The sequence below is a fragment of the Leopardus geoffroyi genome, chromosome B4, assembly GCF_018350155.1.
Source record: "Leopardus geoffroyi isolate Oge1 chromosome B4, O.geoffroyi_Oge1_pat1.0, whole genome shotgun sequence".
NCBI lineage: Eukaryota > Metazoa > Chordata > Mammalia > Carnivora > Felidae > Leopardus > Leopardus geoffroyi.
The window spans coordinates 136,700,984-136,724,024 of NC_059341.1; the positions used below are offsets into that span (position 1 = coordinate 136,700,984).

The following is a 23,041-nucleotide window of genomic DNA, read 5'->3' on the forward strand; positions in this document are numbered from 1 at the left end:
CCCTTGGCCTGCGTACCAACTGCTTCCTGGGCATCCCTCATCCAAACCCAGCTCTCCTCCCTTCCCCTTTCCTTCCTCACGTGGGGGGGGGGGGTTGCCATCTGAGGAGATACGGGGTGGTGCAGAGGGCGTGGGGCGGGTGACGGAGGCAGGGGCAGGAAGGTCCGGTGGCTGAGGGTGGTCCAGGGATGGGGGGCTGAAGGGAGAGCCAATGTGGTTGGCTGCATTGAGCAAAGAAGCAAACGGGTGAGTAAGCAAACTGACTGAGCAAATAAGGAGAAAGGGAGTGAATGTTTCTCTGGAGAAGAGATTTAGAAAGAGAGAAGGTTAGAAAGAACCCTGAGAAACTGAACTGGAGGTTCAGTTGAACGGGTGTGAACTCATGGTTTTATAAAACACACACATGCACATGCACACACACACACACGTGCACGCACGTGCACTCTGGTGTATACATCTGTATCTATGTAAATGTATGTATACGCTAATGTACGTGTGTATTTGCACACATATAGAAACCTATGCTTTCTAGTTCCGTCCAGTGGGAGGGCCTAGAAGCAATGACGCTCCAGAAGCAATGAGTACCCCACCTTTGGCTTTTCCGTATCCTCCTCCTCCTTTAGGGGTCCAGGGGCCCTGACCGATTCCAAAGGGGCAGGGAAAGTCCAGGTTTTGTGCCAGAGAGTCCTCAGTGAGTGACAGAGGCATGGGGCACGTCCCAAGGACGTGGGAGCCAGTCTGACGGGGCACCTGCTGGCTACAACGGGGATGATCCGAGCACTGAGCTAAATCACGTTAGAACGGATTACAACCCCTTGGGTAAAAGAAGAATCTCTAAGTCCGCACTGACATAAATACACAGCCACGCGGACACGCGGACAGATACATAAATGAGGGGGGAAGCAAAGCCCTTTCTTACGGGAGAACGCTAACTTATACACAGACAAGGGCCGGCAGGAACAGAGAACACCGCCCGGTAACCACTGTAGAGGAGGCTGATCTGGCAGGAGTTGCCACCGGGTGCGACGGCTGGTGGCTGGGGGGATGTCTGATGGGGAGCAGGATGTTGGTGTAAACTCAGACTACATCCCCAGAAAAATCCTCATCAGTTACATACAGAAGGAAAAGGGTGAATTAAGGCGGAGGCATCAGCCGTGGGCTGGGTCAGTATCCTGTGCCTCCTGATGGGGGCGCTGAAGAGCAGGCGTCCAGCGTGAATGGGGCTGGTCGCGGAAACGTGGGGCGCAGCCCGGTAGCACTTGGGGGACAGCGGGGGCAGGAGGTGCAGGGAAAGAGCAAGGAACTGGTCCAGAATGAAGGAATCCGGGGAGACAGGACGCTAAGTGTGGAGGACAGGGGCGTTGTGGGAAGAGCGGGTGAAATGTAACGGGTGTGTGGCCCGGATGGTGGTGTAAGGGTCACACACGCACACGCCCCAGAGGGCGCGACACAGCCCACGGGGGAATCGGGATGAGGAGAACACGGAAGTCCCTTGTTCTGCCTGGCGATATTTCTGAACGTGTGAATGATTTCAGAATGAGCTATTAAAAATAAAAGAGTGACATCACGAAGGCCGTGGTCCTCCCTCGCTGTCCGCTCCTCCCTTCCCCCACGCTCCTAAGCCCCGCCTCTCCTCCACCGGCTCCCCAATTCATCTCTGTGGCCCAGCCTATGCTTCGCGCTCCAGATTCCCGGCTCCGACCGCCCATTCGACATCTTCACGAGGACGACTCGGATGCGTCTGAGCACAGGAGGACAGACAGAACACCGTGTCTCCACCAGCCCCTCCGCCCCAAGTTCCCCACGGTGCCCTCGAAGCCTCTCCCCTCCTCCCCCTGCACAGCTGCCCCCCCCAGAGTACACTCGCAATGCGCCTCGTTCCTTCCTGGCCTGCTGCCAGCCCCGATCCCCGTTCAAGGCTCTGCCGGCTCCCACCGGGCCTCCCCTCTGTGGTCCTCCCACCGGGAAGCCTTCTCCTGATGAGAGAGCGGGTAAGGCTGCTCCCCTGCTTGGTCAGGTCACCTGCTGCCTGGGCCTGGGCCCCAGCTGGCTGCTCTGGCCGAGCTCCCGCTGGGGGCCTGGCCTCGCCTGCTCCCTGCAGCTGGTGCCCCCTGAAGCTGGTGCCCCCTGAAGCTGATGCTCCCTGAAGCCGGTGCCCCCTGAAGCTGATGCTCCCTGAAGCCGGTGCTCCCTGCAGCGGGTGCCGCACTCTGGGCGGCCTCGGCCTCCTGTGCATCCTTGCTCTGCTGCTCCTTTGCCCTCAGCTCCTATGCGGCCTCCGCTGGGAAGCCTTCTCTAGCCACACGGACTTGTCCTCACGCCCCCCCCCAGCCCCCCGCCCCTTCACTGTGGCCGTGCCAGCCTGTGCTCTCCCTGTCCCACCCGTCCTCAGGATTATGGTGAGGGTCAGATGTACAAATGTCTGCCCGGCAAGAGCCTTGCCCAGGGGGCGGCACCAGGGGAACGTTCCTCAAACGACAGCCATGATGAAGAGCACGATAGTGCTTCTCTCTGGCAGGCTTCTGCGTCCGACTGTCCCCTCCCGAGGCATCTGTTTACCCAGGCCACCCGTGGAAGGAAGGGCAGAGGGAGTTTGCCCAGTGGGCATCCCAGTGGCCACGGGCAGGGACGCACCGCATTTCCCGTCCTGTAGCACCTGGCCCGTGCTGCACGCCCCCGGGCCCTCCGGGGCCTTGGCCGGCCACTGGGCCATCGCGTACTCTGTGCCTGCGACCTGGATGGAGAACTGCTGTCGGCCGATGGACCTCCGCAGAGTCTTGATGGCGGCCTGTAAGCTCTGCTCCGCGCGCTTCCGCATGCAGTCGGCCTCGCAGGTGTCTGCAGGGGCGGGAGGGACAGTCACTCACAGCCCCTCGGGACTGCCTCTTCCCGAGCTGCCCCTCTGCCAGGACTCTGCCGAGGGCACAGGCTCGCAGCGGCCGCAGGCCCCCTTGTTGCGTCCACCTGACAGATGAGGAGACCGAGGAGGATCCGACAGGTAGGACCTTCCCCCGGCCGCCCAGCAGGCCTCCGCCACTGCGACGCATCACCTCCCTAGGGCACGGCTCACGGACGGGCGCCCCTCCCTGACACTCAAACAGCCTTGAGGCCGCCACTGTTCCCAGGATGACGGCCAGCTCTCTGGCCTTGAACCCAAGGCCCCTCGTGGTGGGGCCCCCGCCCGCCGCGCCAGCCCTGGCCCCCAGTCCTCCGACACCCACCGTGGACTCCACTTTCTGCCCTGCCCTGCTCTCTGCTTCCTGAACACATTCCATTCTCTCTGACCTCTGTGCCTTTGCCTGTTCCATTCCCTCTGCCTGAATGAAGGCCATTGCCTGCCACCTTTTCCACTGGATCTTTGATTTCAAGCCCTGATTCACACGGCACCTCTTCTGGGAGGACCCCCCGGGCTCCTCTCTCGGGGAGACGCCTCAGCTCTGTGCCCCCCACCCCGAGGGTCTCCCTTGGCACCGGGTAGTTTGTGTGCGCGTCGGCCTCCCCGTGGCTGGGGGTGCCGCCAGTGTGAGGACCTTGGTCTGGTCCCCTCTTTCCACGGTGCCCAGCGCTGGGCACACGCAGTACACGTCTGTTGACAGAGCTCAGAAAGCACGGACACGAAACACAAGCCGACAATGTAAGCCCCCTTCTGGAACATGGGAAAGACAGGCCAGTGGCTCAGTTGTTCCGGAAAGGCCACAGGCGTTAAGCCCTTCCGGGCCCCAGCGAGCGCATGGGGGACGGTTGGGAGAGGCCGTGTGGCCATCACGTGGGCCCCTGAGCCCCGTTCCTCTCACTGCCCTGGGCCTCCTCTCCCACCCCGGGCTACAGGCAGCCGTTTTAAGGACCCGGCGCCGACCCGCACCAGGCCCCCCCATCTGCCTGGCTGGGCCTCTACGTCCAGGAGCCGTGGCTCGGGTGGGAGCCCGGACCCCGCCAGCCCCCCGCACCCTCTGTCCCCCCTCCGGCCTTCAGGAGCCTCACCCACCTGAGGCCTCGTCCGTCTTTGCCTCCACCTCGAACTCCGCCGTGATGTGGGTCACCTCCTTGGATGGGGACTTGCGGCCACGGCGCCTCTTCTTGGAGGAGTCACACTTGAAGTTCACAAAGGTCACGTGGCAGTTTTCTGGACAAAGAAGGGACCGCTGTGGCAAAGGTGGCACAGGGCAGGAAGCAGGGTCCTCCCGAGCCCCGCGCACAGATCGCCACCGGCGAGGCCCCCGCTTCGCCTAACGGCCTGCGGTGCGGATGGGGAAACTGAGGCCGGAGAGGGCCAGGCTGGCTCCAGGTCTCACGCGGGGCTGGTGGCTGAGCCAGGCCCCGCACCAGCCATTCTGAGTCCGTCAAACCGCTGCAGGTGGAGGCACCTGGCGTACTCGCTTCGTGGAGCCGTGCCGCTCAGTTCCGTGGGGCCCGGCCCGGGTCGGGGCTGCTTGAGCGCTGGGCTCTGTTAGGTCTGGGAAGGAGTCCTAAGGCGTTCGGGAATCTTGGTGGAAACAGAGCTGGGATGCTTTCCGCCTGGGCTCTTCTCGTCGGGCTTTCCCTACACTAACCCCTGACCCCCCTGGGGTCAGAAGCCTGGAACGTCCTTCTTGGCCTCCCTCATTCAAGGATGAGCCACTGCCTGACTCCCACGAGGCCTTCTGGACACAATCAGGCTGCACTTGCCCTGGGGGAGCTCATCTAACCCACTCCAGGTGAGGCAGGGGCAACGGGCCCCGGGGATGCTGGGGGACCTGAATTTTCCACTCAAATGCCGGCCTTCTTCCCGAGGGACACCACCATTGTCTATGGTGCTTCAGGCATGGCTCCTGGGGCTCAGGGACCGTGATGGGGAGGACAAGGAGAGGCCCCCACACTTGAAGCCCAGCCCCACTGGCCACTGGGCTCCCAGCTCCCAGGCACGGGGACCCCCGCCACCCCCGTGTGGGTCAGTGCCATGGCCGCCCACTCACCCAGCAGCGGCTGCCTCGGGGCCTCCTTTGGTGGCTCCTGGCTGTGGGCCCAGAGGTGGCACCTGGCATCTCGGATCTTGAAACGGGCCTTCTGCCTGATGGAGGCAGGCGCACCTGGGGAAAGCCCAGACCCCCTTGGTGGCGGCCTCTCCTGCAGGCAGGGAGGTGGTGGGGCCGCGGGCTACACAGGGGGCCGCCAGTGGGACAGATCCACTGGGAGCTGGGGCTGGGGAGCCCCCACTGCCTCATTTCTCTCCCCACAAGGCCTGAAGAAGGTGGGCGTGTGGACGGCGGGGTCAAACTCAAGCCAGGGACCACCCAGCCAGAGGTCTCCTGTGGAGGAGGAGAGGGAGGCCTCCTGCCTCCTCCCCCATCAGCACGGCCGGGGCACGTGGCTCATGCTGTTGGGAAACGGGGTTAGGACAGAAAAGAGAGGGAAGCAACGAAGGGAAGCGGGGTTGGCAATAACACAGGTGCCCCAAACTGCTGATTCCTTTAAAGAGCCAACCACAGCTGCTGGTACTGAAGAATCCTACAATCGCAGATACTTAGACTCACATCCTGTGTGTGTGAAATGCACACAGATGCCCCCATATCATTGAATTCAACATCCCGAATGGGAAAAGCTGCTGGAGACAACCTCCTGCGTCTGCCGGGCCGCCCAGGACCTGGCTGGTGGGTCCCAAGGGGCGTGGGAGGGGGCTGTGCCTCCAGTACTGCCGGGACCTCGTGCTCACAGCACCCGTGAGTCACTTCACTGAAACGGAGCCTGAGACCCATAGGCTCCTAGCACCTCGGGGTCACTGGAGCCGCAGCCCAGAGCCTCCGAGCTGGAAGGGCCCTTCCCTCCGCGGCTTGCTGCCCCTGGGCTGGGACTCAGCCCGCAGACCAGTTGCTTGTAGGTCCCAGCACTGCTCTCAGCCCCCCAGGACCCTGGACCGTGCGGGGCAGGCCCCTGGCCACGAAGCTCTTCCCTGGGCAGCGCCCCTCCCTCTCGCCCCAGTATGGTGCTGGACGCCAAGTCCAGGGCTCATCCGGGCACGGGCAGCACGGACAGGCCGGGGGTACCTGAGCAGCTGGGGCCAGCGTTGGAGCTGGTGCTGTTTCGCTTCTGTGGCGTCTTGCCCTGGAGACCCGGGACGCCGCAGCTCAGGCTGTAGCTGTTTTCCGAGTCTGCGGAGAGGCCGGTGGCCAGATGGACTCGGGTGCCCCCCACCTCCCCGCCAGGGGCCCCTGATCCTAGAGGTCTCAGAGAGATCGCTCTGGGTAAGTGGCTGGGCGGGAACGAGCCCGCCACACTTGTTGGGAGGGATGCCGTGGCCCCTGGAGAACCAGCCAGCGGGCCGGGATCACTCGGCGATCAAGGCCGGGGGCGGGGTCGGGGGGGGGTGGCGGGTTCATTCCTAGGTTGGGCTCTTTCCTGGAGAACGGAAGGGAGCAGGGGCTGCACCTCAGGGAGGGAGCCCCCCACTCCCTCATCCCCTCCCGGGGACGGCCTCAGGTTACCTGGCACGAAGAGTGAGTGGGCGGGGCAGAACAGGGAGCACCTCTCCACGCCGCCCACCCTGCTGCAGGACAGCTGGGCCCAGGTTGAGGCTTTGGCCCGGGAAAGGCACCTGCCGGTCTCTGAGGAGAGGGAAGACATAAGAGCAGGTCGGAGGGGGCCAGGGTGGAGGCTTTCTGGAGGCCCTGCCCCTGAACGTGGACCATCAGAGACTCCCACCACACCTCTGCCCCGTGGCCAGACCTCGGTGGGAAGGGGCTGGGGGATGGCAGGGTCCGTCCTCCCTCTGACCAGTCCAGGCCGTCTGTGGCAAGGGTCATGCCGCTGGCCTGGGCCGGAGGGCAGGGCTGGATTCTTTAGGGCAGGTGCCCGTGCCCCTCGGAGTAAGGGAAGAGCTGACAGTGGACACAGGCTTCGTGGCAGTGACTGACCTCGAAGCACGTGAGGTCGTGGTCACTGGGAGCCTCTCTCCGGGGCAGCCGCTGGACACGGCCATCAGGTGTCTAAAGATGTCCCCCAGATTAAGCCCCCCAGAGTTTCTCATGTGATTTTTAATCTTTTGAGGATGACAAAAGTCCCCAGACTCCCAGGAGACTGACAGGTCTGCAGCCATGGTAAAATGGAACAGATTTCGTGGACCACAAACTGGTCGGTGACCACTGGCTGAGATGAACACGCCTCTGGAAGCGTCGCACCCAGTGTCTGTCACCAGCGGTCGAGCTGCTCCAGCCAACAGGCTGAAACAGGGGACGTAGCCGGAAAAATAAGCTGAGAGGGGAAACTGCCCATCTGGATGGTCTCCGACATGCGGCTGAACATTTTCAAGGAGTCTTAGAAAGTAAATAATCTAGAAATGCAAACAAACCCCTGGCGCTCCAGGTAAAACCCCAAATAAATACAAGGCCAAAGAATCAAGAACCTTCAAATAAAACCCCCTGCAGAAGAACCGATGTTCACGCTGGTTAACACACAGCGGGACAAGCATCGGCAAACTTCCAGGGGAGACGTCAGCCCCCAACCGTTCCCCGGACTGTCTCTAAATTCCTAAAGGGAACTGCCACTGACTCTGGCGAACAGCAACACTGTCTTCTTGTCCTCACGGGGGTCGCTCGTTGGGAGAGGCAGACCATCCTGGCCCTGAGCATCCCGTGTGCTCTTGCGGGGACGCTGAGGATGCAGAGTCCCCGGACAATTTCTCAGGGTCGTGTTTGCCTCCAGCAGCCTCAGGGATGAGGGAACATCTCCCCCTGGAGAAGCAGCAGGCTGGCTCTGTTCCCTCCCTCGGCTGCGAAGCAAGGTCTCTACCTGCACGGCATCAAGGGCGCAGATGGGACGTGGGGGTGGGCAAAGGGGAACCCACACAAAGGTGCTCTTCCTGCTGGTTGCCGTGCTGTGTACAGAAGTCCTTCGTCTCTGGCCCAAGGGCTCCAGGACTTCCAGAACTTTCCTGGCGCCCTGAAGCAGCAGCAGCCTAGCTCACTAGCTGTATGTGGGCAGAATCTCTGACCCCACCACGTGCACCACTGAGTCCACCATCACGGAATGCCAAAGCCCAGAGAAAAGCTTAAAGGCGCCACCTAACAAGCAAGAGGGAAGGCAAACCGACCGGTGATAAGTGGGGGGGAAAAGAAAGAAAGAAAGAAAGAAAAAAAAGTATCGTTAAAGTAAGGATGTCAGGTTGTGGGAGAACACGAAAGAAGCAGTAAGAGGCAGCTCTGAAAGGGGGCGAGAAGTTGCAGAAGGCGTGGGGGCCGTGACCTTGATTGGCTCTGTTTTACTGAATCAACCACTCAAGAAGTGAGACTCTGACAAGCCTCGGCTCTTTCCCAACTTCCAACCTGTGACCGCTCCTTGGGGGCCGTTATCAGAAGACAGCCCTCCCTTCTGTGGGTCAAAGCCCCTACCCAGGTAGTGGGGCAGGATCTCCTCCGGAAATGGAACTGCCAGCTAAAAACATGCCTAAATATAATACACCTGAACAATACCTGTGAGGTTACTTTTACAAGTCCCTGAAAATTCTCCTACACAATTCAAATTATAGCTGATAGGAGCCTTAACATACCCGTATTACGTATGACTCACCAACAGGACCCCGGGGCGCCTGGGTGGCTCAGTTGGTTAAGTCTCTGACTTTGGCTCAGGTCACAATCTCGTGGTTCATGAGTTTGAGTCCTGCCTTGGGCTCTCTGCTGTCAGCACAGAGCCTGCTTCGTTCGGGTCCTCTGTCTCCCTCTCGCTACCCCTCCCTCTCTCAAAAATTAATAAACATTAAAAAGACTTAAAAAACCAGGATCCCTGGGGCAAAGCTTCCACAACTTCAGTAGAACAAATGGAACAGAGTCCAGGAAGAGTCCAGACTGAGTGTTCCCAGACTGCCATACGCATACATATTTTTTGGTATGAACACGCAAAAGTTCGGCCATGCTCTCAGGATGCAAGGTCAACAGCATGGCAAACATCTATGGCCAAGGCGTGTCCTCCCTGCCTCGGGGCAATGCCTTGGCTAAAGCAGTTGGAGCATCTTTAGGTCTTGTCCCAGAATCACCTTTAATCCAAGGGTACCACATGCAGTATGATCCCCACCGTGACCGGGAGCACCCGGTCTTTCTTCTGCTTGTCATTGAACTAATTATGGTATCTGGTTCCTTTATCCTTCTCATGTTACCACTGAGCAACTCCTACCCCTTCCTGAGGAGGAAACTCATCTTTGGCTGTCTGTACTTCAGAAGCGTTCATATCCAGAACAGATCTTTTGGACGTTCCAAGCCAAATCCTGACTTAACATCGTTTGTTGAAGGCACCTGTCTTAAAAATGAAGAGGTTTAAAAATTCATATGGAAATTCAAGGTAAGTTTAAGAACAGCCAGATCAATCGTGAACACCAAAAGACTAAGTTGGAAGACTCTCACGTCATGATTTAAAAACTTACTAGGAAGCTACATTAATCAAGACAGTGGGCTACAGACATAAGACAAACAGATCAATGGAAAAGACAGTCCAGAACTAGACGCACACATTTACAGCCAATCGATTTCAAGAGGATGGCAAGGTCATTCAGTGGGGAAAAAGAATGGTCTCGACAACTGGCACGGTGACATCTGGATATCCAGACACAAAAGAATGATGCTGGATCCCTATCTCACACCATACAAAAATTAATGCGCCGTGGATCAAAGACCTAAGAGCTACAATGCTAAAGCTTTTTAGAAGAAAACAGGTGTAAATCTTTGGGATTTACGAAGATTGGATTATGCAGTGGTTTCTTAAAAATGACATCCAAATCACGAGTGGCCAAAGGAAACAAATAGGTAGATTGGACTTTATGAAAATTGTGCTTTATGAACCTTTGTGCTTCAAAAGACACCACCAAGAGAATGAAAAGACAATTCACAGAATGGGGAAAATTCCTCGCTAATCCTATATCTGGTGAGAATATACGTAGATTATATGTAGATCTCTTATAACCGAATAATAAAGACAAATAGCACAGTTACAAAATGGGCAAGAGATCTGAATAGACATTTCTTGAAAGAAGATCTACAAACAGCCAACAAGCACATGAAAAGGTGCGCAACACCATTAGCCGTCAGGGAAATCCAAACCACAATGAGAAAGTGTTTCGCCCCCACGGGGATGGCTATAATCAAAAAGTCAGAAAATAACAAGTGTGGGTGAGGATGCGGAGAAACTGGAACCTTACCCACTGCTGGTGGGTGTCAAATGGTGAAGCTTCTTTGGAAAACAGGCTGGCAGTCCCTCAAAAGTTAAACCCAGCATTACCGCACGACCCAGCCATTCTCCCTCTAGGCATATACACAAGGAAAGTGAAAACATATGGTCACACAGAAATGTGCACATGACTATTTACAGCAGTATTGTTCATAACGGCCCCAAACTGGAAATAGCCCGAATGCCCATCAATAGATGAATGGATAAATAAAATGTGGTATAACCTTACAATGGAGTATAACTGGGCAATAAAAAGGAACAAAGCAGTGACACGGGCTACAACATGGGTGAATCTTGAAAACATGTGGCTAAATGAAATAACAAGCCAGTCACAAGAGGCCACATGGCACACGATTCCACTTATCAAGTGTCCAGAATTGGTGAATCCACAGAGACAAAAGTAGACGGTGGTTGCCTACGGCTGGGGGGTTGACTGCTATGGGCACAGGGTTTCCTTTTGGGACAGTGATGAAGACGTTCTAAAATGGCCTGTGACTGCACAGCCCTGTGATTCTCCTAAACACCACTGAGCTGTGCGCTAAATGGGGGAATTGGATGGCATGGGAATGGTATCTCAATAAAGCTGTCGATAAAAACAAAAAACGAAAGGAAGAGAGACAATACTAAGGCCGGACACACAAGAACGGTCCGGGCTGGAATCAAGCCCTAAGGGACTCACGCTGGCTCTGGCGGCCAAGCCTGTGGCCCGCTCTAGGGCCTGCGGAATTGTTACCGATAAAGGGTGGATAGGTAAACGGATAGCTGTGGCGTTCGACTTAGCAGTGCTTTGGAAACAGAGAGGTTTCCTGCCCGCAACTGAAACGCGGAGGCCCACAGTACGAGGGATGAAAGTCAGAGGAAATGCTTCCGGGATCACCACGCTGAATGGGCTGCTCTGACCATGATCCCTAGGCCAGGACTTCCGACAGTGCAGAGAGGCGCATCCGTGGAGAGGCGCGGGGATTCCAGCACAGGCACACGACGTTTGCCTGCCTGCCTGCTCTGAAAAGGGGCCAAGCAGGACAGTGGTGTGGCAAGCTCCCTGAGGGTACCATCTGGCGAGCCAGGACGGCCCCCTGGAACCACCAGACGGCCTCATAGGGACATGCGCTAACGTTTTCTTCAAGATAGCTCGTCCCAGTAGGGACAAACCAACCGGCTGTGGTGGCAGACGACGTGGTGAGAAACTCTCCCAGGACAGCGCAGGACTGGAACCAAACCCTCGGGGACCCCTTGGGCATCCCCAAGTGGATTTTATGGGTTATACATGTGCGCTCATAATAACCACGTTTCCTTTCTGAGTGAACCAAAGCAGTTGCTTGTTGGAAAAAACCCCAGCACTCGTAGGAGCTAAAATATCCTAGACCTTGTGTTCCTTATTTGGGACATTCCGACTCATTTATTTAGAAATATGCAGACACCTTTTTACTGGGAGGGTTATTCGTAAATCACTCGGAAGGTTCATTGTCTTTTTACCCTGTACCTTTGGGGGAAAACAGAGGTGGATTTTTCAGAACTTACTACAAAGTTCACAATTGACAGCTCTTGAACTGGGTGGGGTTCCTGAGAAGCTCCAGAAGCTGGTTGCACACAAACCAGCGACACCCCAAGACGCTCGGGACAGGTAGCAGCGGTTACGAAGCTCTCGCCTAAGACCACTGGGATGAATTCTCCCTGATGCTTGCAACCACTGTTTTCCACACACTCCGTTACACGCCTTTGGGCTTCGTTCTTTGGGTCACGCTTTCCCGCCTGATGCATTTAAGGTTATACGCTTTTGATTTACCCTATCACGCTTCCTTTGCCAATGATAACTGGCCTGGCTCCTGGCCTTGCTGCTGACAGCCACCATCGTAATTCTTTAGATCAGTCCTCCCAAACTATAGCTGGGGAAATGGATACCGAAAAGCAGGATAAAGTGAGTTACCCATGCCTTGTTAATTACGCCCCTCTTTGCAGACCATTCAGAGAAGAGAAGGAGGACGCCCTTGTGCTGGGAGAGGTGGATTCTGCTCTCTGGCAACATAACCGACTGGCTATCACAACCCAACACCCGCAGACGGTATCCCTACAGCCACCCGCAGGTGGAGCCCATCTCTTGTATGGGATCTGGCTTGTCAGCGCCACCCAGGTCCGCAAGCTGACTGTTCTGCGGGGCTCTCGGACTGTCCCGAGTGAGTGGCTCTCCCCACCCCTCGGTGAACGCCGCCTTCTTGCGAATCATCTGAAGCTAGAACACCCTTCCGAGAGACACCAACAGCACCTGGTGGAGCTGATCGTGGAGGCCGTCGGTCCCACGCGTAGGAATCGGACAGCTCCAAGTGGTCATCGAAGACGTGCCCCTCGTGTTGGGTGACAATAACACAGTCACGGCATGGTGCGGGGGGGCAGGACGAACCAGTCTGTCTTCCTGGTGCAAGCCGTCGTGGGTAACAGGAAGAGCCTGGATTTTCTTTTGGCCACCGTGGGGGTGTGTCACTGCCAGCCCTTCACTCTGACCCTGGACTCGCGGCAGAGGTGCTGGGACAACCCGCATTGCGGTAATGAGGGACAGCAACCTGAACGCCGAGGGTGGCCTCGGGGAGTTGGTGGAACCAGTTTTCTTGGTCAGCCCCGGGAACTCTTAGATCACGGGTCTGGAGGGCCTTCCGGCACCTTCCAACAAGGTTACGCTTGTTTGTGTCAGTCACCCCACATCTAGCGTCCAGAATGCTAACTGCGTCTACGTCGTCACCGTGGTCCTGGCAGATGACTTAAGGTACAGGAACGGGATAAGATCCCACGGACTGACAGTGACAGACAATCAGACCCCCGATGACCCTTTGTGGGGGGTCGGCGGCAGCGTGAGGACCTAGACAAGCCCCCGCGGCCTCTCCTGCAGCGCTGACAGAGGGCGGGGCAGCCAGAAGGGTGCTGAGAATAAAAGTGCCCCTTCCCCCTTCCCTAGGGAAAGCCTGCTGGCCCGCAGCTTTGGTAACAAGTAAATGCCAGGCCTGGCAGGACCCTAACCAGTCAGTAGACACGTCTCTGAAAGCCAATCCATCCACGACAGCCCCAGGCTTGGAGATTCAGCCATCGGGTGGCAGATTCACTCAGCGATCAGTCTACCAAGGCTGGAGTCAACCCATTCTTCCTCAGTACGCAGCACAAGCCGTGTCCCGGGTCACATACCACCCAATCCTTTGTCTCTAGCACAGCCCCTAACGGGCTCCCCCCTGCAACTCAGGACGAGACCAGCGGTCCGCTTTGCTCACCAAGACTGTCTGAACAGCACAGCATTCCTCACTTAAGCGAGCAACACATTCAGCCTTTTGGTATCAGATGCCGAGTGATCAGACACGTTCACTCATTCGTTCAGCAAGTACTTACTGAGCGCTTACAACTGCCAGGCTCTGTTCTAGGCGCTGGGGATTCAGCGGCGAACAAGACAGGAATGTGTGCTCAGCCGCGTAAAGCGCGCATACGTCTGGCGGTGGGAAGCCCAATGACAGAAAAAGCAAAGTGGGGAGGCAGGGGGGCGGGAGGGGGGCGGAGGTGCTCAGGGAAGGCCGCCCAGAGCAGACAGCTACAGGGGCGAGGAGCCTCCAGGCTCCGCAAGTCAGCGGAGGACACGGGAACCCCACACTCTCTGGGAGCCCACCTCCCTTCCTGTGCCGGACGCTGTGGGGCTGGTGGCCTGGGCAGGTGGCGGGGATGCCAAGGCCCAGGCGCTCCCCTCCGGGCCCTGGTGCTGCTGCAGCCCGAGTAACCAGCCCCTCCCGTCTCCCAGCTTCCCGGGCAGGACAAGGGGGGGGGCCTCAAGCTGCACGCCCTGAGCCCCGGACCTTCACCTCGGTGACCCCTCCCCCCCCCCCCCCCCCCCCCCCCGCAGGTCCGCTTCTGTGCCTTTGACGCACCCCAAGTGTGCCCTCTTCCGCAAGCCCTGCTTCCCGTCAGCCGCATCCCAGGCGAGGTCGGCCCGTGCCGCTCGCCCCGCCCTGACAGGCCCCCGCCCCTCACGCCCAGGCCCGGGTGGAAGGGGGGAAGCCAGCGCCCAGGCCCTCCTCGTGGGTCCCCACTCACCCACACAGTCCTTCCGGTTCCAGTGGAGCCGCCTCCCCGGGGGACAGACGCATTCGTAGCTGCCCTTGGTGTTGACGCAGCCCTGGTCACAGCTCCCGTTGTTCACGCTGCACTCGTCCACGTCTGCAAGCGCAGGTGGGGGTGAGGGCGGGAGGCTGACAGGGCAGGGCCGCCCAGGACGAGAGGGCCGAGGATCCCGACCCCGACGACGGCCCGACACCGTCCTCGGATGCAGACGTGCGGCCGCACGCGTCACACGCGGGAGCGCGCACACACGCGGACGCCGGCCCACGTCCCCCCCTCCTCCCCCCCCACCATCCCTCCCCCCGCCAGGGACCGTAGCGGTTTGCTGAACTTGAGCGGCTGTGCCCAGACTGGGGGGGAGGGCAGAGGCGGCACAAAATTAAAGTGCCAAGCAGGTCTCGTGGGGCCGGGTCATGAGGCCTCTCTTACCAGGGCCGCTCCCTCCTGGCCCCGGGCCCCAGTGCCAAGGAAGCCGCCTCCGAGGCCCTTCCTTGGCTGACCACGAAGGAACCAAGGCCCCCCTGGAGATGGGGACGGGCTGGGCCACACTCACACTGGGGTGCCTGGCTCTGAGCATCTGGGTGGCCGGGATTTGGGCAGCGGCAGGCCCAGGGGAGCTAGTGCCCAGGTTTTGGGGGTCCCTCCAGAAGAATCTGCAGCCCACCCCAGGAGCCACCCCCGTGCCCCACACCAGCTGTGCCCGATCATGTCGCTGTCTGACCCCATCCCACCCGCAGAGCCGCCCAGCAGAGGGAGTGTGGTCACAGGAAGTGAGGCCCCTAGGACCTTGGGGCCATTCTGATCTCTTCCCACCTTCACCTGCCGCCCTGTGCCTCTCCAAGTCCCATCGTCTATAGCTAAGCACACCTAGAACCTTCCCCTTCTCTGGACGCCCCCCCCCCACCCTTCGCCTGAGCTCTGGCTCCCATGCCTGGAGTTACCTCCCTATTGGTGCCCTGGGTTCCCCTCTCCCAAACACGCGTCTGCTAGTGACCAGACACCTCTCCTTTAGGGTCCCCCCACTGTCTCCACACGCCTCCCTTCTCTGTCGTCACCCTCTCCTGCTGGAATGAGCCATCTGTGGGATTCTCTGTGTGGCAGTCATCCCCGATCCGGACCGAGGTCCCCTGGAGCTGCCGTCCACAGGCCTGAGGCCACAGCCTGGCAGAGGCCGGCTCCCTTAGTGGACGCTTGCCGCTCCCTCCCCCATCCTTCACTCTGCTCCTGGCTGAGCCCCTCTGCCCACCAGCCCCCGGCCTTGCTTAGGTCCCCTCCCGGCCCTCCGGAGTCAAGGTCAGGGTTAGGGTGTGGGGCACAGCGTGGGTGGCCGTGTGGCCAGGCGCGTGCCTCGGGGGGGAGGTGGCCCTGGCGGGCGGGCTGCAGACCTCCGCAGTGGGTTGTCCCGTAGAGTCTGTAGCCGCGGTGACACAGGCACTGGAAGCTGCCCGGGGAGTTGATACAGATGTGGTCACAGGTCCTCTCGAAGGAGCACTCGTCGATGTCTGTGTGGCCACAGGGAGACAAAGTCCAGGGAGGAGTTTCAGGGGGATGGGCACAGCCTGTCACTCGACGGTCACCCAGTGTATGTCTGTACACAGAGTCCCTGGGGCTCCGTGCACAGCCGATCCGCGGCGTCAGCCTTCTCGTCAAGGCCCCATTTTCTACTTTATCCCCGCCAACCTCACGCTTTCATCTGCCGTCTTTTCTGGAGGTGGGCAGGGTAGAAATACTTTGACCACAAGGTATTATTACGAATCTCTGCTATTTTAACATCTCACGGTCAGTTGTGGTTGGCATTGAATCCGCATCTGCAGGGAAGTGACAGAGGCTTGCCTGAGGATACACATGCGCTGGGACATGAAGCCCGGACCTCTTGGATGCCGGCCAAAGTGTGTTTTCCTAGTCGCTTCAAGATGTCTCTTGAGACAGTAAGGAAAACAGCCCAAATAGAAGGGGGTATGCCACTCATGAGGGATAACAAGGTAGCCTTGACACTATGTGAAATTTGATCCCGAGCTTCCTGGTGGCCAGAGTAAAAAAGGAAAAAGGGTCACAGAGTGCTTATCATCGGACAGAAAGGAAGAAATGAACCACATGCTCATAGGAGACAAGCCTGTCCTGGCCAAAAATTCTGAGGAAAATGGCTCCTGAGGGCCAAACAGACACTGACCCACCTCTCCATGGGCTCCGTTCACTCTTGGAGTACACTGAATGTGACCACACATATTGACGATATACATGTGTTTGTAATAATTCCAGCACAAGCGAGGAATCGCACTGTGGGTGCTCCAAGGAGGATATGATCCCTCCCTGCAGCAGAATCTGGCAAGATCTCCTGGTACTTGTGGCATTTGGGCTAGGCCTTGAAGGATGGGACTAACTCGGAAGTTAGGAATGGGAGTGGGGGAAGGGCACTCCACGCAGCGGCTGGGAGGGGGGAACGAGGCACCAGGGGACTATGTGGAACTCAGGGGGGTGGGGAGGGGTGTCTGAGGTCCCCGTCCCAAGAGCCGGAGTGCCAGGCAAAGGAAGGCAGACTCCTCCCTGCTGGAGCTGGGGAGCCCAGGCTGGTGCTGGAGCAGGGCTGGGAAGTGGCCGGACCCCCAGGGCCTCAGAGAGGGGGGCCTGGTAGAGGGTGGAGGGGACTGGCTGGAACCCAGAGGCAGACGCCTCATCGCCTCCTCTCGGCAGCTGCCCACCTCTCTCGTGGGACGGCTGGGGGTACAAAGTCAAGGCTCTCCCTGAGCACTCCACAGACCTCGGCAAGGCAGATGGAGAAACTAAGTCCGAGCGTAGAGGAGCCTGGACAGGTGCTGTGCTCCCAACAGGCCTCACGCCCTGAGAGGAAGATAGAACCCAGAGATCCACCGAGGGATGAGGAGGCGGAGCCTGGGAGGGGACTTGCCGGGCTCAGGTCACATGATAGGCTGGCGACAAGCCAGCCCCGGCCCCTCCCTCGCCGGCCTTCCTCGGTGCCCTTGGGAGAGCACAGCCCTCGCCCCTCATGGCAGCGCGCTGCCCCAGGGCCAGCCTTGAGCCCCACTAACAGGCAGGAGATACAAGCCCTACGGCCCGACTCAGCGGTGTGCAGCCTGCCACAGAGGAAAGGACTGGTCTGCAAGAGTCACTGATGATGAAACTGAGCCACGTTCCTGCCACACAGGACATCCTGGCTACTCCCCCTTGTACTTTCTCCCAGAGCCGGCCCCCGGGACACCCCTGTCTTCCCAATGACCTCATACAGTTCCACGGGGCTCCTTACGGCCCCCCAAACTCTCCTTGGGTGGCTTTACCTCCCTGGCTTCTCCAGGAAAATGCCTATTCACCACTGTCCCCTCCACCAGGAAGTCTTCCCCGACTACTCTCTCCACTGCCCATCCTCTGGGCTCTCCCTGCAGCCCGCAAGTCTCCTGGACTCGTGCTGGGCTGTGATGCTTGGCTTCTGCCCAGGCCTGTCATCACCCCATTGGCTCCTTGCAGGCACCCAGGAACCCTAAAGGACTGCAGGAAAGTGTAATGTGCCCTGCCTTCCAGCAGGTGGTAGCATCTCACCTCCGAAGCCTCCGAAGGAGGCCTGGGACCACAGGGATGGAGGGTGGAGCTTCTGAGCTCTGCCTGGACTCACTGTGACCCCCCTGCCCCCCCTCCCATCCCCGGGGGCATGTGCAGATGCCTCTCCGGGCCTCAATTTCCCATCCATAAGGGGACAGGTTGGCCTGGGTGGCTTCTGAGGGCCCCCAGAGTCCTGAAGGACAGAGAAGGCGGGGGCGGGGGGGGGGGGGGAGGGGCATGTGCACATGCTGGGAATGGGAGATCCACAGCTGCTCTCTCACAACAGCAGGGCTGATGAACCTGGCCCTGGGCCTCTGCTCCTAGGAGCCTGCATAAGCCCGAGGTGGGCGGGACAAGGACGGGGTGTCCCGGGGCGCACGGGAGGCTCACCTTGGCACGTCCGCTCATCGGTCAGCAGCTTGTAGCCCTTCCGGCAGCCACACTCGAAGCTGCCCACGGTGTTGCGGCAGAAGTGGTCACAGCCTCCGTTGTTGGCCAGGCACTCGTTGATGTCTGCGGGGACCAAGCAGGCGGGGCAAGGCGAGTGGGCTTGGCCACCAGGTGGGGGGACAGTTCGTCTCCGCTCCTGACTGCCGATGGCCCCCCATCTGAGCACGGCGAGCGAGGGGCCTGGCTCACAGCAGTGGCGGTCAGGAGGATGAGTCATCCCGCCTCCCCCAGACTGGGCATTCGTGGCATAGAAGGGAGAGGAGTGACGTGTGCCGTGCCCGGCAAGATGACAGGGACGATGACGTCCACCGTGTCCTTCCACGTGCACATTTGGGGCGTCAGTGCGGCCTGGAGCAGGCTGGCTGCTTCCCGATGGCCGTGACCTTGGGCGAGCTTCTGCCCCTGGAGCCTTGGCTCCCCGGCTGTAAGACAAGGGTCAGAAGCACACCTTGGAAGGACACCATGAGGATTAAATGACAGTCCTGGGGGCTGGGGGCTGGTGCTTAGGGAGGGCTCAGTCAACAATTTGTAGCTTTAACAGCCCTGCTTTACTGATGGGAAACGGAGGCTTAGAAAGGGAACTGTGTTCGACGGGGCGGGGGGGTGCTAACGGCCCCGGTTCTTGCCTGTTGGTCTAAGTGGATTCTTCACTCATCATTTAACCAGCTGTGGCTGTACCCTAAAGGTCACCGGGCCCAACCCCGTGCAATAAAGGGCCCTTCCCAAACACCCCTGCCAGTTGGCCTCTGCTTGCATACCTTTGGTGATGGAGGGCTTTCTCCTTCACAGCATGCCTGTTGGCTGATGCATCACCAGCTTCTCCCTGACTCCTGTGAGTTCCCTCCTGCCTCCCCTGCCCTGCTTCTCTGGGTTTTGCTCTCTGGACTCCAGGCCAGTCCAGCAGACTGTGTCATCAGAGACCTCGTCCCTGAGGTCTCTTCTTGGTCCAAAGTTCCTCTTGGGCCCTGACCCCAAGGCTCCCCATGCTGACATGACCCAGCAAGCAGTAACAGATGATTTTCAGAATGGTGTTTTCACCCTGGATTGCAGGGGGTGAAAGGAAGTGATGGAAAACAGAAAGGCCTTCTCTGTGTTGGCCAAAGGCCACACCTCTGCAGAGTGGCTGACTCAGACTCCGGCTATCGCTGAGCCTGTCCTGAATGTGAGGGCCCAGGTGCCCCTGTCCCATGAGCAAGGTCCATCTGCCCCCTTTGTGCCGAGCTCCAGGGAGGAGACTCCGTCCCATCTCAGCGGCTCCAAATCTCAGATGGAGCCTCACTTCTTCCTCAAACCAAACAAGCTGGACCTGACATGTGCAGAAAGTCCTACAGCAGTGCTCCCGCAGAGTGCTCTCCGACAAGATAAAACCCAAGTGTGGCCCAGGACACTAGGAGAAGGAGGCTTTTATAGACAGCAAGGCTGAGGGGCCAGGCCTGGGGCGGGGGGGGGGGGGTGCTGGCTCAGTCGGTTAGGCGTCTGACTCTTGATTTCGGCTCAGGTCACGATGGCACGATTTGTGGGATCGAGCCCCACGATGGGGCTCCGAGCTGATAGCACAGCACCCACTTGAGATTCTCTCTCCCTCTCTCTCTGCCCCTCCCCTGCTCTCATGTGCTCACACACATACTCTCTCTCTCAAAATAAATAACCTTAAAAAAAAAAAAAAAAAAGACGGCAAGGCTGCAACCCTCCCACCCCCGGCAGGCAGTTCTCAGAGCCTCTGGGAGGAGACTGGCACAACACGGGGGCCCAGCGAGCCTGGCAGGGGCGGACCCCAGAGCTGCTTTTCCGGGGAGCCCGCGTGGGAACTGCCTCTGAGGAGCGCAGGACACCCAGTGGGCGTGCCCCTGCATCTCCTTGCCCTTGGTTGCCCCCCTCCCCATGCACCCCCACCCCAAAGACCCATTCTGTTTGCAAAATCTGGTGACTCTGGCATAGGGAGGAGGCAGAGGAGGGGAACCGGAGGTGGTCCCCACTAAGTGAGGCCTGCGGTTCGGCCTGCCTGGCCCTGACTCCCGCTCTGCCACCTCCTGGGTGACTTCACCCCTCTAAATACAGTAGGTGCTGTATATGTGCGCAGCGAGATGATCGCTCATAACAATCTCAGCTCCGGACAGCTCTGTACACGCCCATGTTCCAGGAACAAAAATGCCCAAGGGTAAGGCTGCCCAGACCCCACGGTAGGTAGTCGGACCCTCTGGGGGGTCCCTGTACCTACTGGGTACAACCTCATGTTGGTGACCGGGCCAAGCGCTTTGTGGCAAGGCCTTGTGTGATCGTCAAAACGACCGGGGGACCAGATCCCCTGTTTTACGGGGTGGGGGGGGGGGTCACAGCTACACGCAAGAGCCAGCTTGGAGCCCAGCTCCAGCTGTCTCCAAAGACGAGCCTTCTCCAGCGCACCCTGCTGTCCCTGCAGCCTCCAGAGAAAGCAGACGTCAAGCCCAGTTGAGGGCCTGTCCAGGGCAGAGGCTTGGACATCTCTCTTGTCCTCTCCCCCTGGGGATTATAGGAAGATGGGGAAATTTCTTCAAAACATTTTTTTAATGTTTATTTATTTTCGAGAGAAAGAGTCAGACTGTGAGCAGGGGAGGGGCAGAGGGAGAGGGAGACACAGAATCTGAAGCAGGCGGCAGGCTCTGAGCAAGCTGTCAGCACAGAGCCCGATGCGGGGCTCGAACCCACAGACTGTGAGAGCGTGACCTGAGCCGAAGTCGATGCTTAACCGACTGAGCCATCCAGGCACCCAGGAAGATGGCAGGAGAGCGGAGGCCCGTCTCGGCTCTGACCCAGGGAGCGGTGTGATCCTGGGCAGGGAAAGACACCTCTCTGAGCCTCAGGTCCCCCATCTGTGAACTGGGCTGCCAACAGGCGCCTCTCACAGACTGAATCCGCAGACGGGGTCTGCCTCTTCAGAAATGCCTCAGGGCTTCTGGAACCCCCAGCCCCATCCCTATCCCCATCTGGGCCTGTCGGCTGAGGGGCTGTCACAGCAACCAGACAGGCCGCGGGAGGCATGCTTGCTTGAGGCCAGGCTGGTGGAGAGGCTGCCTGGGGGTCCGAGTGGGAGAAGTGCCCCCGGCTCTAGCCCGAGATGCAGTCACACAGAGGCCCTGGACCTTCATTCTGGCGGGCCTCTGCCCCTCTAAAGCTCCTCTCCCTCTTCACCCTGCCCCCACCTCCACCAGGCAGCCAGCAGTCTTGTACCTGTTTACAAGTCTTCTGTGGCCCCGGGTCATCCCAGGACGAAGGCCCAGCCCTGTTTGCAGGCCCTCCCCTTGGCCTCCTCGGCCCGGATGCTCTGCCCTCCTCTTTCTGTGTACTTGACTTCTGCCTTGGTGGCCCAGACTCCGGCTGCCTCACTCGGGGCAGCCCCCACCGCAGCTTGGGAACCACCACCTCTCTAGGAAGACTTTGCTGACGTTCCCTTCATCAGTGTGGGCTGTCCCCTTGTCATGGGACCTGGCCTCGGCGGGGGGCGGCGAGAGGGCCCTGAGGACACAGATGGGGAATGTGGCTCCCGTCTGGAGCCCCAGGGCCCAGCAAGAGGCTGCACAGAGCGTATTCGCTGATGAATGACGAATGAATGAGTTACGGTGGCTAAGAGCAGGGCTCTTGAGGGCCTTGGGCCATCAAGTAGAACTTTCAGCCGTATCAGCAATGTTCAAGCATCAGTGGGAGGGGGCACAGCCTGGAAACCCAGGGGCCATGTGGGGGGCTTTTGGGTGGGAGTGGGCTGGTGTCACCCTAGAGCAGCCTCGTGGGGAGGGCAAGCCGCTGGGCTGGGCTCGCTGGGCAGAGCGAGAGAGAAGAGGAAGCAGGTGGTGGGTGGGCATTCTTCGGGCTGTTCTGGAAGGTGTTGGGAGGAGGGCCTGGTGTCTCTGAGGAAATCCGGGCTCCAGCTCAGGGAGTTGAAGCTCCAGACCTCCCTCCTCTCAGAAGAGCCCATTAGCAAGGCGCCCCCCTTCCCAATATCAAACAGGTGCAGCACCAAACAGGGGGCCTTGAGATTGGACCCCTGCCGCGCCCACACTGTTGAGAACAAAGCTGGGGGCAAATCCTTCAGACAACTCCACAGCCCTCATGTTTCAGGCAGGACCCCCCTCCCCTCCCCTCTTCTATGCCGGTCTCCACATGCCCGTGTGACCCCTGTGTGCTCAGGGCTTTCAGCTCTGGATTTTCCAAGACCTCTGTTACCTTTACCCTCTAGTCACGGGTCTTGCTTCACCATGGCTTTTGGCTTCCAGAACATACTAAACCTTTGAAATCACTCCTTTGATATCCCCTTCTGGGCCCGGGCCAACGCCAGGGCGTGCACGCCCACCGAGGAGCCAAAGCCCCGGGGCCGGGGATTCCCAGCCTGCCGGTCCTGCCAGGTGCCCGCGCCCTGACCTGCACCTCACCGGCAGCCCCGGAGAACTCGGGCCGTGAGCACGAGGCTCTGGGACCCCAAATCCTGGGGTCTGGAGGTCAGCGTTTGTTCCCCAGTGTTCCCTGAGTTGAAGACGTCATGATGCTCATCACATCGGGCAGTTCTAGACCCATGCCAGTCCTGAAATGCCAACTTGCACGACAACATCCGGACTGTTCTGCTTACTGCCGCTGCCTCTGCCTGGTCCAAGCCGGGTCGTCTCCAGCCCGGGTGACGACAGCAGCTGCCTCACTGCTCCTCCAGACCCCGCTCAGAGCCCCGTCCAAGCAGTGGTCAGGGACCGGCTCAAAACGCAACCCCGGGCCCGTGCTGCCCTGTTCACTGGTGTCTGGGGGG

The 23,041-nt window shown here is 59.2% G+C and overlaps 1 protein-coding gene across 4 annotated transcripts in view; it reads right to left on the minus strand.

The window, feature by feature from the left end:
- SCUBE1 (signal peptide, CUB domain and EGF like domain containing 1) overlaps nucleotides 1-23,041 on the minus strand; it is a 131,956-nt gene that overhangs the window by 10,813 nt on the left and 98,102 nt on the right. For all 4 annotated transcript variants that reach the window (XM_045465795.1, XM_045465794.1, XM_045465793.1 and 1 more), the window contains 8 exons: nucleotides 18,214-18,336; nucleotides 15,657-15,773; nucleotides 14,248-14,370; nucleotides 6,459-6,578; nucleotides 6,021-6,125; nucleotides 4,953-5,066; nucleotides 3,986-4,123; nucleotides 2,635-2,838 (listed from right to left, as the gene is read on the minus strand). In XM_045465795.1, the coding sequence (XP_045321751.1) occupies nucleotides 2,635-2,838; nucleotides 3,986-4,123; nucleotides 4,953-5,066; nucleotides 6,021-6,125; nucleotides 6,459-6,578; nucleotides 14,248-14,370; nucleotides 15,657-15,773; nucleotides 18,214-18,336 (1,044 nt within the window). The remainder of the gene's footprint in view (nucleotides 1-2,634; nucleotides 2,839-3,985; nucleotides 4,124-4,952; nucleotides 5,067-6,020; nucleotides 6,126-6,458; nucleotides 6,579-14,247; nucleotides 14,371-15,656; nucleotides 15,774-18,213; nucleotides 18,337-23,041) is intronic.